This window comes from Fusarium phalaenopsidis (assembly GCF_050370095.1).
Source record: "Fusarium phalaenopsidis strain FUZ10S chromosome Unknown contig_32376, whole genome shotgun sequence".
Taxonomy (NCBI): domain Eukaryota; kingdom Fungi; phylum Ascomycota; class Sordariomycetes; order Hypocreales; family Nectriaceae; genus Fusarium; species Fusarium phalaenopsidis.
The window spans coordinates 541,034-555,880 of NW_028145382.1; the positions used below are offsets into that span (position 1 = coordinate 541,034).

A 14,847-nucleotide genomic window follows, 5' to 3' on the forward strand; every position below is an offset into this window, starting at 1 on the left:
TACAATTTCTCATTTTGTCACGTTGGACTTGTGTCTCCCCCTATGCTTAGTCCCTTGTAAACACGGGCATGGTATTGAGGGGGCACTCCACAGACACCGTCTTGCCTCCTTCGTAAACTTTCCCATCTGCACCCTTCCACTGAATGCCCTCACCAGGAAGATACACATCCCTAGTCTTCTGTCCTGGGTTAAGGATCGGTGCTACCAGATACTTGGGCCCATACATGTACTGATCCTCAAGAGTCCAACACTTGCCGTCCCTTGGGAAGTCATAGAAGCAAGGACGCATCAGAGGATCACCCTTTTCATGAGCAGACTTCATCAAACCCCTCGTGTACTCCCTCAGCTCTTCACGGACGTTGAGGTATTTCTTGCAGATCCCGTACACCTCTTCACCATAAGACCAAACCTCGTTAGGACCACCAGAGAGACAGAAGCTTCCTCCTGTGGTGCCCAGTCTCGGCTGCTTGGGTTCTCTGTCTCCATGTAGTCTCATAACTGGGCAAAAAGTTCCCCACTGGAACCATCGGACAAAAAGTTCTCGGAATGCTGGCTCATCGGGATCACCACCGTGGAACCCGCCAATATCAGTAGTGAACCAGGCCAAGCCGGCAATACCCATGTTCAGCCCAGCAGCCAACTGGTTACGTAGACTGCCCCAGCTCGACGCAATATCCCCAGACCAAACAAGGGCACCAAACTTTTGACTTCCAGCCCAAGCACATCGAAGCAGGTTGACGATGTTCTCTTGACCGGCTTCCTTCTGGCCTTCGTAGAAGCCCTTAGCGTAGTCGTAGGGGTAGATGTTACCGATGGACAAGTTAGGCCCTGCTGCATAGCGGTAAATGTCAAAGTCGTAGACAGTATACTCAGGTTCAGCTTCATCGAGCCAGAACACTTTGATGCCCTTGTCGTAGTAGTTGCGCTTGACAGCGTCCCAGACAAATTGTCTTGCTTCGGGGTTTGTGGCATCGTAGTGGATTGCGTATCCGCGACCTTCCATGGCAGCCCGAATGCCTCTGTCTTGTCGGATGAGGAGGCCCCGACGAAGCATGTCGTCGTAGTTCTCTGAGTCCTTCTCTACGGTGGGCCAGATGGAAACCATCAATTCAATGTTCAAAGCCTTCAACTCAGCAACCATGGCATCTTTACATCGTTAGCGTGTGGATATACGACTAGAAAGAGGCAAGTACTCACCAGGGTCAGGCCAAAACGTAGGATCAAATTTCCAGTCTCCCTGGTTTGGCCAGTGGAAGTAGTCGCACACGATGAGGTCAATCGGCAACTCTCGTCTCTTGTACTCGCGTGCGACCTCCAACAACTCCTCTTGAGTCTGGTAACGAAGCTTGCACTGCCAGAATCCCAGTCCATACTCGGGCATCATCGGCACTCGACCAGTGACGCCCGTGTAGGCCTGGATGATCTCAGCGGGCGTGTCACCAGCGACAACCCAGTAATCCAGCATGTCGGTCGAGTACGCCTCAAAAGTTGTCGTGAGCTTGCTGAAGACGGCTCGACCAACTCCAGGGTTGTTCCAGAGAAATCCATACCCGAGACTTGAGAGTGCAAAAGGGACAGTCGCTTGCGAGTTCCGTTGTGCAAGCTCCAGATCCGCCCCCTTCAAGTTGAGGAATGGTTGCTGGTACTGACCCATGCCGTAGATGCGCTCATCGGGGTCTTGGGACTCGAAGCGCATTGTCAAGTGATAGTCGGGGGACCCCAGACGAGGCTTCCACTCGCGAGCTTGGATTCTGAGAGAACTGCATTTCGGGTCGAGAATGTCCAGACGGTGACGGGCAAATTCTTCCAGAAGGACCTTGCCCGTCTTGGTGTTTGAGATGACAATCTTGCCGCGGCGGCTGATGTCGGCTTTGATCTTGCCGTTAGTGATCGAGGCCGAGCTGCCTTGAATGTCAATTACTGGCGTTGACGTAGACGGCTTCTCAGTCAGAGCCCATTCTCTCTCGGGGAGAGTGGCTAGGCAAGTCGCCCGGATTCGAAGAGAGTCAGGACCCCATGGCTCAATGTAGAGGATCTCGGCATCGAAGCGGAACCCGAGACGGCGGTTGCTTTCATTGGTGAAGGCAGGGTCGGGTCTAGTCCCGTACTCTTGGTTGCCGGCAGTGGAAGAAGCCATGGCCAGGGATAGTAACAAGGGTAAATTATGCTGGTGTGTTGATGCTGGAATGGGATGGCAGTTTCCTCGAACGGGAATATTCAGGGAAAGGTTTAATACCACCAAGAAATGGACCGAGTCATAATATGAACCAATAGCAAATGGGCCATGATATTAGGCAGAATGTCCCTGAAGATCGACATTGCAGCTCGGAAGCGGTCCAAACAGAGATCGATACGAAGCTTCCCCCAGCTTATGTTATCAGCTGACCACGACTCGGATGGGATAGAAGAGGGGTTATGCGGGGGAAGTGATACGATTGATACACAATGCTACCAGCCAAGACGACCGGTCGAGAGAAGACAAGCGATGGATAATTGTAAGTTGGGGTTAGGGTCCGTTTCTCGGAGTCCGAGCATGCTGAATCATGTTTTTGGCGTTTCTTCGTCATCAAAAACGTTAACGAGGCTTGCTGCAGCTTCGGCCGACCGCCCCTTGTAAGGGGTTGGCTATTTTGCATACCGCGAATTGACGGTCAAGTTGCGTGGGGGTTACGAGAGGAGGCTCGCTTACTTTTAGTCTTTAACGGAGTCATTTAGCCTTAATACAATAGTCTAAGTCCTAGTCAAACACAAATGTGACTCCGTAGCTATGGGAATGGCATATCGGGAACTGAACGCAAGGAGGGCCTTGTCCAGATGCTTCCTAGTGTTTTGTCTATTACGTACGGTTGACGTACTCAACTGTCAGGCCTTGGTCAAGCTGAAGCGGCTTTCAGAAATAGCCTCCCTGGTGTTCCATCGGAAGATTATCCGGTATGGCCTTGGCATACACACCTCTGAGGCGGAGACTCCGCCTCGGCTCTCTCGAACGACCGGGGTCGACCTTAACCCCGGATCGGCACCCTTAAACTTAATCAGACTAGCTAAATTCCAGCAAATGTTGGGGATTGAAGGTCGTCAGACGCAGGTTGCAAGAGCCGAGGGTATCGTGTATGTCCGGGCACCAATATAAGTACATGGCCCAGATCCCGATCAGTAACACAAGCAGATATCATCCATCAGCCGGACTACTGGAATCTTTATTTCAGTCATGAATCCAACCACTAGTAAAGATGATGCTGTCGACCACCAGCTCGAGCATCATGACGATGACAACCCCAAGGCCCAGCTGCACTCACTGGAGGAGGCTCAGGCTGCGTCAGCTGCGGAGCATTCCACCACCCTGCGGCAGGCTCTGCGTGAGAACTGGAAAGCAGTCTTGTGGTCTGCCGTGATCTCGCTGACTATTGTCATGGAGGGATATGACCAGAGGTTTGTGTACTCTACAGTAGCTGGAACTATGCTAACCTTGCGTTGTTTAGTCTTATGTCAAATTTCTTTGGTTACCCAACCTTTCAGCGCAAGTTTGGATCATATGTAAGCAAGATTCTACTGCAACATCTTTCTTCAACTGACAGATGATACAGTATCCAGAGCAAGATACTTGGCAACTCACCGGAGCTTGGCAAGCCGGTCTGCAAAATGGTACTAACTCTTGTGTGGTAATCGGAGGCTTCATCAACGGGTGGGCGTCAGCTCGCTACGGCTACAAGAGGGTCCTTCAGATCTCACTTGCTCTGATGACAGGTTTCATTTTCATCTCCTTCTTCGCCGTCCGGATTGAAATGCTCCTCGTCGGCCAAATGCTTTGCGGCCTTACTTGGGGTGTCTACGCGACCAGTGGGCCAGCCTATGCCTCCGAGGTAGCTCCCCTTGCTCTGCGAGGTCATTTGACCGTCTACGTCAACCTCTGCTGGGCCATGGGCCAGTTCCTTTCAGCTGGTGTCCTCAAGGGCATGCTTGCGTATACATCAGAGTGGTCGTGGCGCGTCCCCATTGCCATTCAGTGGATGTGGCCTCTTCCCATTATCATTGCTGTCACGTTAGCTCCTGAGTCTCCTTGGTGGCTCACTAAGCGAGGCCGGTACGAAGATGCCGAGATGTCTCTGATGCGGCTCTCTAATCGATCTCGTCTTGACTGCCGAGCTACTGTATCTCAGATGCGCCATACGATTCAGCTCGAGTCCGATATTCAATCTGATTCGAGCTATCTCGACTGCTTCCGAGGCGCGAATCTGCGAAGAACAGAGATTTGCATGATTGTCTTTGCCGGTCAGCAACTCTCAGGTGCTGTGTTTGCGTATACGCCAACCTACTTTTTCATTCAGGCCGGTATTAGCACCGAAAACGCATTCAAGATTGCCATTGGCAGCACAGCAATGGCTTTCCTTGGAACTTGTGTCTCTTGGATCTGGCTCTCTTACTTTGGCCGACGAGTGTTATATACACTCGGCATCACCCTCACAAGCTGCTGTCTCATTATTGTGGGCATATGCTCAGCCGCATCGTCTACCTCAGGCGCCCAATGGGCTCAAGTCTCGTTCGTGTTGGTCTGGAAGCTCGCCTACTCCATGACGGTCGGCCCCATCTGCTACGCCATCATCTCTGAGACATCCGCGGTGCGCTTGCGACCCCAGACTGTGGTTATTGCAAGGAACACGTACGCCATGGCCCAGATTGTGGCCAACGTTCTCAATCCCTATATGTTGAATCCCATCGAGTGGAACTGGAAGGGCAAGGCGGGTTTCTTTTGGGCGGGAACTTCGGCCGTTACTGCCATATGGTCATACTTTCGGCTTCCCGAGACAAAGGGGCGGACGTACGAGGAACTTGATATTCTGTTTGAGAAGCGGGTCAATGCGAGGAAGTTCAAGGAGACATCAGTGGACGCGTATGGTCTGGAGCATTGAAGTGCGGGCGACGTCAACATGGTTGGTACAGCACTGAGTCTATATCCTGCTTCTCGCTCCAGGGCATCTATCTAGCGAACCAAGCAGCCTTGTCCAAATGCATGTGTTCGTTTTCCACATCGTTCTCGTTCTTCACTATCCACTTTTCAAACGTTCTATCCTGAGGTTTCACCAAGGTCCCTCCGGTCTTGAGTAGTTGACGACGGTGCAGCCTTAGATCTTCCAAGCCCTCAAGGCCTTCTCTCAGGAAATTTCTCTTTCCCATTATTTGGCCTTCTTCAATTAGTATGCATAGATTGCAAATAGTCGAAGGAGATCTCACATTTAACAGTCTCGAACCAATCCAAGACCAGTCCCATCGGCGCAGGCAACACACTGCTGCTTTCCGTTGACGCAAGGCTCACAGAAGAAGCCATCGCGAGTGCAGTCGAGCTGAGGGGCGGGAGCTGCCGTGACAACGGCGGCAAGTCCAAGGGCAATGATGGCGAAGAACTTCATGATGTTGAGAGATGAGCGTGAATGATAGTTGGACAAGGGTGTTTAGGAGATTGTATGTTGTTGTTCTTCTATAGCCTTTCTTCACGCCCACCTTGCTTTTATATCTCCAGGGACAAGCAACCCGCGTATAGAGAGTCCAGTACTCGACTTCCATTCTTGTCAACGGAGCATCATTTTGATCCAAACTGAAAGCGGCTCCGCTCGAGGTGGCATTCATGATGCGATTCTGCATCACACATCTGTATAGATACAGATTCAGATACCGTCATGAACATAACGAGCAAGTAGTTACGTTGACACAATGATAGATCTAGATGTCTTCTACCAAAAGGGCCTGGGTAGCATGCGAGTTTCCGCATTGGGCATATCGGCCGGTGCATCCGAGATGACGAGATGACGCTATTGCTGGAATTTTTGAGGCCACTTCGGATGTCGGCTTCGGATAAGCTGATAACTCATGAAATACGTCAACACGGAAAAACGACTGACTTTTGACTTGTCATTCATACACATACGGAGCGATAGCCCGGGAAGACTTAAAAACGCACCAGTAAGGATCTTGCGAGGGTTTTGCTCGTCAGTTCTCTCAGCTGCAGACGGATAATGCCCCTCCATCTTGTTACGGAAGACTGCCGAGTGGTCACCATTTCGGCGCTTGTCAAGGCAAGGTTGGCTGCATGGTTGACTTATCCGTATTGAAGCCCATTTCATCTATAGGGACTGCAACAACGTTTGACATCCTAACTTCTTTATTGCCAAGTCTCAGGACCAACTACAAATCTAGTTATCCACAGGCTGAACAATAGCACCTGCGCGTCCCTGATCAAGCCCATTCAGAGCACTCATATCCTCATCATCAAGATCAAACCCAAACACGTCCACATTCGCCTTGATACGTCCAGGATTGTCGCTCTTAGGCAAAGGAATCCACTTCTTCTCAAGACAGAACCGAATTAGAACCTGGCTTGGAGTGACGCCGTGCTTCTCGGCAATGCCCACGAGGGTCTTGTCATCGGCCTTGGTGTTTCGCACGAGAGGGCAGTATGCCTCTACGACGATGCCGTTCTTTTCGCAGTATTCGACAATCTCTTTCTGCTGCATCCAAGGGTGTAGCTGGGTGAAAGGTTAGCACAGCCATCTCTTCTAAATAAGAACACTCACCTCGATCTGGTTCGCATGAGGCGGCCACACTTCAGCATATTCCTTGAGCTCCTCGATGTGTTTGATGCCAAAATTGCTCACACCAATACTCTTGGCCTTTCCCTCTTTGTAAAGCCTCTCAAGAGCTTGCCACATCTCCTTTCTCGCAGCTGCACCACCATTGGGGCTGTGAACCAGAAACAAGTCCACGTAGCCAGTGTCTGGATCGAGCAACTTGACGCTCTCCGCGCACTGCGCGTAGCTCTTCTCAACAGAGCCGCCGGGACTCAGGATCTTGGTAGTGAGATAAATTTCTTTGCGGTCAAGACCTGACTTCTTGACAGCTAGGCCAACCTCCTTCTCGTTACCGTAGTACTGTGCCGTGTCGATGTGGCGATAGCCACATTCCAATGCCGTCAGGCATGATTGGATGCACACATCGGTTGGGGATCTGTAGACACCGAACCCAAGCTGTGGAATCTTGAGCGAGTTATTCAGCGAGAGAGTGTCGGAAATCGATCGTTTGGCCATTTTGTTACTCAGTTGTGTCACAAAGTTTGAAGGAGTAAGTTGTGAGCGTCAGCGCTCTGCAGTGGCAGTGGCAGTGTGAGTTATTTTCCAAATGTTGGCTGTTATCTCCGATATCAAAGAGGGGTAATTATCGTGTTACATGAGCTGAGACTTGGCTGGTTGTTTTCCATGCAGTGTTACTAATTAACTAATGACGAGCGCGAGGCGCGTCGTGAAGCTCCAGTAAGAATCGAGGGAGCCGAGTCAATGAGCCGAGTCAATGACGGTTCAACTCTCTCTTCCCATCGTCCTCCCTCCATGCATACGCGATGGCGGAGTCAATGATATCATATCATTCCTAGACAATATAGTTCACCCACTAGTTACTTTCCGGAGAAAGGTCTTCGGCTCAAAGGTCTCTAGACAGATTATTGTTTCCTATCCATCTCTGAATATTAGATCTTTACAATCACGGTCATTATGGCTGACATAGAACCCAACTACTTCACCTGCACACTTGGGGAGGCTTTGAAGCTGAAACAACAAGCCGGTAATCCAGTGCCGTCTTATAAGACGGTGATTGACTTGATCGACACGCAAGCGAGGATTAGGCCCCAATCTCCAGCTCTTGGGTTCGCATCACTCGACGATGAAGAGTCTACTCGTAACGGTGAGTTCAACAGCAATTCTTTTGGTGCACTCACTAATCTCAGCAGTATTTCCCCGTGTCATCTCATTCCACGACCTTTGTGAACTGTCAAAATGTGCTGAACAAGCATTATCCCGCTGGGCAACCTCATCCAGAGATGTCGGTTCAACAGTCGGATTACTCTGCACCAGCAGTTTTGACTTTGTATTCACTTGGTTGGGTCTTGCCCGCTCTGGATATTCGGTTTTGCTACTAGCGTAGGTTAATTCACGCGGATACTGTCAACAGTATATCTAACGACCCTTGGTAGGCCACAACTGGAACCCCAAGGAATCCAACATCTCTGCGAGACTTTGGGCGTCATCAAGATATTCGCAGACATGGCGCATCGAGATAGAGCTTCCACAGTCCCTGGCATCGACTTCTTGAGGACCTTATCATGCCAAGAACTTCTCGGATCTGGGCTTTCAAAGGAACCTCAGCGACGGTCCGGGAGACCTACAGGCTTTGAGTTGCCTGGAACCACCAAGGCGCCCGACATTGCCTACATATTCCATACTTCAGGCACTTCATCCGGCCTTCCAAAGCCGATCCCTCAAAGTCAATTCGGCGTCGTTGGGGCGCTGCCGACCTTCCCAGGCGAGAACCAGCCTGCCACTTTCTCAACCACACCACTCTATCACGGAGGCTTGGCTGATTGTATGAGAGCCTGGACGAGCGGGGCAATGATTTGGTTTTTTCCCGAAGGACAAGCTCCTATCACGGGAGCCAATATCTTGAAAGCCACCAACTTTGCTCGCAACAAAGACGCCGCTTCCGTCAAATACTTTTCGTCAGTCCCATACGTTCTTCAGATGCTTGCCGAGGAAGCCCAAGGGATTCAGGTCCTGAAATCGATGGATCTGGTTGGTGTTGGAGGTGCCGCTCTACCTCCCGCCGTGGGCGACAAACTCGTTGATGCAGGGGTGAATCTCCTGTCACGAATGGGAAGCGCCGAGTGTGGGTTCCTCATGTGCTCGCATCGAGACTACGCCAAGGACAAAGAGTGGCAGTTCCTCAGTGCCATCGACGACTCTCAACTGTTGGAATTTGAACCTCGAGAAAACGGGCTCTCAGAACTCGTGGTGAAGCCCGGTTGGCCGTTCAAAGTCAAGACAAACCACGGCGATGGCTCATACGCTACCTCAGATCTTTTCGAGCCCCATCCTTCCAAACCAAATGCATGGCGGTACCACAGCAGGGCTGATGCTCAGATCACGCTTGCAAATGGCAAAAAGTTTGATCCCTCGCCTATGGAAGGTAGCATCTTAACCTCGACGAACATGTTAAAAGACGTGCTCATATTCGGGAGCGGAAGAGACTACGCCGGTGCTCTCTTGTTTCCTGTTTCGAGCAAGGTTTCTCAGAAGAAAATCATTGACTCTATCTGGCCACATATCGAGCAGATGAACAACGCCAGCCAAAGTCACGCCCGTATCACCAAACCCATGCTGTTGGTCGTTCCCGTTCGCGACGGAGAACATCCTCTTGAAAAAAGCAGCAAAGGCACGATCCTCCGACGCCAAGCTGAGGAGAGATATGCCAAGGAGATTGAGTTATCTTACAAACTCAGCTCGAGTCGATCAGCTTTCAGCCAGGTCGTAGACGAACAGCTAGCGGAAACAGTTTCGGATTGCTTTTTGCGGGTTCTGGGTCGCAAGCCTAATCCTGATCAAGATCTCTATCGTCAAGGCGTCGACTCTATCGCTTGCATCCAGATACGAAAACTCATCGAGTCGAATTGTCTGTCTCCGGGTATGGCCCTGCCCATGAACATCATTTACGACCAAGGTACCATCACCGCACTGGTAGAGTACTTGAGACGTGTTCGGGGAGGGCACAACATCGAGGAGCGAAACGGAGAAGAAGCGCAACTACAGTCCATGCATCAGCTTGCTGAAAAGTACAGTGATTTTGGAGATATCGAGACACAGCCTCGCATATGGCAAGGCAATGCTGTCGTCCTTACAGGGGCCACTGGCTTTCTGGGAGCTCATATCCTCCATCTCCTTCGGGGAGATGCCCGAGCCAACAAAGTCTACTGCCTTCTCAGGGCTGAATCCCCACAGTCTGCCCATGAAAGGGTCTCCAAGGCCCTTACCGACCGCGGCATGCCTGGCTTGGAGAACTTCGAAGAGTCGGAGACACCTGACGACAAGATTGTTTGCCTCCCGTGCGATCTAGCGGGTGGGGATCTTGGGCTGTCAGAAGAACAAAGAGAACGCATCATGGATGAAACTGCCATTGTCATCCACTCAGCTTGGGCAGTCAACTTCAATCTCCAGCTCAACTCATTCGAAGATCAGATTGCCGCAACGCAGAACTTGCTCAAGCTAGCAGCGGTAGCTCAGGCACGGTTGATATTCGTCAGTTCAACAGCGGCTGTCAGCAGTTCGACTTCTACTCCTATCCCGGAGAAGATCTCTCAAGACCCCTCTCAAGCCTCGCCGATGGGTTACTCTCGTTCAAAGTGGGTTGCTGAACAGGTTTGCGAGTCTGCAAATAAACAACTCACAAGTGACGGAGACGATCTCGCCACGGTTGTTCGTATCGGTCAGCTGTGCAGCAATGATGTTGGTATTTGGAACGCAAGCGAAGCGTATCCTCTCTTGCTGTCAACTGCACGAGTAGCTGGGTGCTTGCCCGACATTTCACATGAGAGGCTCAATTGGCTACCTGTGGAAGAGGCTGCTCAGTCAGTGATGGATATTGCCTTTTCCAGTCATGTTACGAAGCCAGAGAACGGCGAATCACTGTCGGCCACGGAAACCCGGGTCTATCACGTTCTGAACCCACACGCCAGCCCCTCTTGGAGTCAGTTGCTGAAATGGATATCAGACGGTGAAAAAGAACTTAGCTTTCAGATCGTGCCTCCCCGAGAGTGGATGAGCCGGTTGGAAGAAGCGCTGAAGGGAAAGGAGGGCAATCATCCATCTCAAGTTCTATTAGGGCTGTGGAAGCAGAACTATTGCCGAGATGAGGGTCATGAGTGCAAGGTAGGGGGACCCCCGCGAAGTCCTGTATTTGACCTGTCTCGCACCCAGCAAGTCTCCGCGGCAATGCGCGAGGTGAAGCCATTGAACCGTGAGCGAGTTCTGAAGACGTGGAAGTGGGTGTGCGAGGCGATCAAGCCCGAGAGGTAGTCGACTTAGATGTCACGAGAAAAGATGAGGTTGATGAAAACTATTGCTCTGGTATTTCATTGCTATAAATGCGAGGTTTTGGACTAGTATTTCCCTTGAAAACAATTTGATATCAATGCCGCAACACATCCCAACACATGACAGATCACAGCCCTAACAAACTCAAGAAACTCCACCCATACATACCCTCAAGCAGTTCCATCATCCCAAGGCTCAACCTTCATCTTGAGTGGAAGATGAAGCAAACGATGTCCCGACTCATTCGGGGCAGGGAGTTTTCCACCCCGAATATTCATCTGCAGCGACTGGTGAAGCAGTCTTGGAGCGGCCAGGCTCGCATCTCGCTCATTCCGCAGAGCGACAAACTCGTCTGAGGTGATGCCGTCCTTGACGTGCTTGTTTTGCTCTCTGTGCTGTTGAACTGTCATGAACGGCACGGGAGCGCCTCTCTCTTCTGGGGGGTAGTCGTGGCCTGTCCAGATCTTGACGTGGCTGGGCATGGAGAGGAGTTTTCTTCCTGACTCATACAGGTCACTTGCACTGCCGCCGGGGAAGTCGCAGCGGGCTGTGCCAATGTCTGCGTGAAAGATCGAATCACCACAGAAGACGTTGTCTAGTTGTTTGTTAGTCGGTGCATGCCAAGCTAACTGCATCGGTACTCACCTCCAATCTTGTAGCCCAAGTGGTCGGGGGTGTGGCCAGGCAAGTGAATAGCCATCGCCTTCAAGTTGCCAATATCAAACGTTTCGTCATCATCAAAGAACTTGTCAAAGACACACTCATACTCCTTGGCTAGGACTCCATATCCCTTGCCGAACCTCGCCTGCACCTGATCGATGCGCTTCCCAATACCAATGAGAGGCTTGTGCCCTTGCGATTGGGTGAGGCGCTTCTGAACGTACGCAGCTGCAGTGATGTGGTCGGCATGGGCATGTGTCTCGAGGATCCTCTCAACCTTGTAGCCCTTGTCCTTGACCAGGGATAAAATCAAGTCGGCGGTTTTGGTGGTGATGGCCTGAGTGACGGGGTCATAGTCCAACACTGGATCGATAATGACGGCGGTGAGGGTAGATGGGTCAGCGACCACGTACTGCCATGTCCCTGTGACGGTTTCAAACAGGTCATGGACTGTTGGTTCACCGACGGCACTAGCCTGAGTCGTGTAGGACGCATGACCTTGAGTGGCAGTCCGGGACATGGTCGCTTGGGTAGCCATTATTGGTCTTCTGTAGGGTATTTGGCGCGTGATTGTTATTGATGTTGTCAATGGCCGAGAAGCAATTGCCGTCTTTGCCACTTGTTGATGAAAAGGGCGAATGTGTCTGACTGAACCGTTCAGAATGGATGCTCTTGGAGCTGTGAGTGGAGTCAAAGGTCGGAAGGACTTCATGGTGTCTTTAATGTCGCGATGGTCGTTGATTGATTAACAATTGAAGGGCGATCAAGAATGTTTATTTGCAATCAAGTTCAGGTGGCGATTGATTGACGATGATGTTTTGCGGCTGTTGGCGGCTCGGGTCGTCGGGGACCTGTCATCAGCTCGCCGACCACCCGAGAGAGGGATAGCCGACCTATGGTGCCCGTGATTGGACACATACGTCATTGCGATGGGTAGGGGGTTTTAAACCTCTTACGATTTTAAAGAGTGTCTGAGACTGCATTGATCTTGGTAATACGGGCTTTTTGGCATTCCGGCCTTTTCCGCGTTCGACATTGCAGGGTAGTTGTCGGGCTTTGAAGAGATTGATGCTCAGCTGAAGGACCGCTGAATGCAGTGGCGTGATGGCTTAATTGTGAAACGATTCATTATCTTGCTTTGCAATCGGTCAACCGTGTGTGTGTTCCTTTGTGGGGAGAGGAAGACGAGGAGGGTATCTGTCATGGCCGTGATAATTGCATGCATTGGTCGCCGCAAGCTGTCAAATGGCTGTAGATTACATTCGGCCAATAAGATTACGATCCGTCAGCGGTTGAGCGTCCCGAGAACAGACCCTGCACAGTCACCGACAGCCTCTCGGTGAGCGCCCCTCGGTGAGTTCTCTCCACGGATCTCGTCTCAGGGTCCAAGCCCAATCAACACAGCAACGACTCATTCACCCTCACGAGCCAATGACTCCCTCTCGCTCCAGCGGAAGACGCCGCTCAAGAGGCCAGAATCATCAAGACCGGACCATCGGCGAACGACCCCTGGCATCACGCCATCGCTGAAGTTTTTCCCGCAACAACTAGCCCGCAATCGGCGACCAACCGCTGCCGCGCTTTTGATAATCCGGCCCGACAACTCCCCGAAACGGCTAGCCGGGCACCTCGGGTGGGTACGTACCTTGAATTGATAATCCCGGCTCCACTCGACACTTTTTAGCTGCCTCTTCTTGTCGATTTTCTTTGATCACCAACAACCTCATTCTCAACTCACAGACAGCCCACGATGCTCCGGAGTCGCGTGACATTGGCAGCCCGTACTGCTGGGCGATCTTTCGTCCTTGCTGATGCCCGCCGGGGTTTCGCTACTGCCGCCTCGACTGACGCTCCCGCTCCCAAAGCCGCTGCTCCCAAGGCTAAGGCCGCTGCTGCGCCAGTCGCTCCCGCGAGTAGGGACCACAAGGTTGTGGTTATTGGTGCTGGTTCTGCTGGTATCTCCATCAGCCATCAGCTTCTCCGGACCGGCAAGTTTGCCCAGGACGACATTGCCGTTGTTGATCCCGCCCAATGGCATCACTACCAGCCTGGATGGACCCTGGTCGGCGCCGGTCTCAAGAACAAGGAGGAGCTGAAGAGCTCGCTCAATGAGCTTGTCGACCCCAAGTTCAAGTTCTACAACGTCAGCGTTGAGGGTCTCGCCCCCGAGGAGAACTCTGTCAAGCTCGCCAACGGCAAGAAGATCAGCTATGATCACCTTGTCGTGGCCCCCGGCATCAAGATCAACTATGACAGCATCAAGGGTCTGCCTGAGGCCCTTGCTGCCCGAGATTCTCCCGTCACCTCCATCTACGGTTATGAAACTTGCGACAAGGTTTTCCCCGCCATTCAGCGTCTGCAGAAGGGCAACGCCATCTTCACCCAGCCTGCTGGCGTCATCAAGTGCGCTGGTGCTCCTCAAAAGGCCATGTGGCTCGCTCTGGACCACTGGAAGCAGACGGATCTGTACAACCCCGAGGACGTCTCCAAGTCGCCTATCAAGATCAGCTTCGCTACCGGCCTCCCCACCATGTTCGGTGTTCCCAAGTACAGCGCTGCGCTTGAGAAGCTCCGCGTGGAGCGAGGTGTTGAGGGTCTGTTCCAGCACGATCTCGTTGCTATTGAGGGCAACAAGGCCATCTTTGCCCGTCCCGACGGTCAGGAGAATGTGACCAAGCAGTTTGACTTTTTGCACGTTGTCCCTAAGATGGGCCCTCATGCTTTTGTCAAGAACAGCGCTCTCGCTAACGAGGCTGGTTATGTCGATGTTGACGACAACACCACCCGCCACAAGAAGTTCGCCAACGTCTGGTCCGCTGGTGATGCTTCTAGCCTACCCACCTCCAAGACGGCTGCTGCCGTCACTTCTGAGGCTCCCGTCCTGGTCAGCAACCTGCTGCGAGCCATGGAGGGCAAGGAGCCCGAGCCTGCGTACGACGGCTACACCTCTTGCCCTCTGCCAACAGAGTACGGCAAGTTGATGCTGGCCGAGTTCAAGTACGGAGGTGTTCCCAAGGAGACGTTTGGAGATCTGCTTGGCATCGACCAGGCCGTTCCCCGCCGCTCTTTCTACTACCTGAAGAAGGACTTCTTCCCGTGGGTGTATTTCAAGTATATGGTCAAGGGACAATGGGGCGGACCTAAGGGATGGATCAACTAGAGAAAAAGTCTGGGATAGCGTGTACATTACTGCATAGAAATATATCACGGAGTTGGAATACATGAAGTAGTGTGCCATGATGGTCGTGATTCGCAGAGCCTCATCAAGAGTATTTAAATGTCT

The 14,847-nt window shown here is 51.9% G+C and overlaps 6 protein-coding genes across 6 annotated transcripts; 3 read left to right on the top strand and 3 right to left on the bottom strand.

The window, feature by feature from the left end:
- Positions 1-46: 46 nt before the first annotated feature.
- On the bottom strand, positions 47-2,137 carry LRP88_14796 (glycoside hydrolase family 31 protein; the record flags this gene model as incomplete). Its single annotated transcript, XM_083251131.1, has 2 exons — positions 47-1,146; positions 1,198-2,137. The coding sequence occupies 2 exons, from the start codon at positions 2,135-2,137 to the stop codon at positions 47-49; spliced, it is 2,040 nt and encodes a 679-aa protein (XP_083093166.1).
- Positions 2,138-3,208: 1,071 nt separating this feature from the next.
- LRP88_14797 (uncharacterized protein) lies at positions 3,209-4,907 on the top strand (the record flags this gene model as incomplete). The annotated part of the gene is made up of 4 exons (XM_083251132.1): positions 3,209-3,235; positions 3,287-3,429; positions 3,480-3,534; positions 3,585-4,907. The coding sequence occupies 4 exons, from the start codon at positions 3,209-3,211 to the stop codon at positions 4,905-4,907; spliced, it is 1,548 nt and encodes a 515-aa protein (XP_083093167.1).
- A 1,278-nt stretch (positions 4,908-6,185) lies between these two features.
- On the bottom strand, positions 6,186-7,076 carry LRP88_14798 (NADP-dependent oxidoreductase domain-containing protein; the record flags this gene model as incomplete). Its single annotated transcript, XM_083251133.1, has 2 exons — positions 6,186-6,518; positions 6,567-7,076. The coding sequence occupies 2 exons, from the start codon at positions 7,074-7,076 to the stop codon at positions 6,186-6,188; spliced, it is 843 nt and encodes a 280-aa protein (XP_083093168.1).
- Positions 7,077-8,084: 1,008 nt separating this feature from the next.
- On the top strand, positions 8,085-10,886 carry LRP88_14799 (uncharacterized protein; the record flags this gene model as incomplete). Its single annotated transcript, XM_083251134.1, has 1 exon — positions 8,085-10,886. The coding sequence occupies one exon, from the start codon at positions 8,085-8,087 to the stop codon at positions 10,884-10,886; it is 2,802 nt and encodes a 933-aa protein (XP_083093169.1).
- A 188-nt stretch (positions 10,887-11,074) lies between these two features.
- Positions 11,075-12,084, bottom strand: LRP88_14800 (beta-lactamase-like protein; the record flags this gene model as incomplete). Its single annotated transcript, XM_083251135.1, has 2 exons — positions 11,075-11,499; positions 11,550-12,084. 2 exons carry the CDS (start codon positions 12,082-12,084, stop codon positions 11,075-11,077), a joined length of 960 nt encoding a protein of 319 aa, XP_083093170.1.
- A 1,230-nt stretch (positions 12,085-13,314) lies between these two features.
- On the top strand, positions 13,315-14,724 carry LRP88_14801 (uncharacterized protein; the record flags this gene model as incomplete). The annotated part of the gene is made up of 2 exons (XM_083251136.1): positions 13,315-13,365; positions 13,450-14,724. 2 exons carry the CDS (start codon positions 13,315-13,317, stop codon positions 14,722-14,724), a joined length of 1,326 nt encoding a protein of 441 aa, XP_083093171.1.
- Positions 14,725-14,847: the final 123 nt, after the last annotated feature.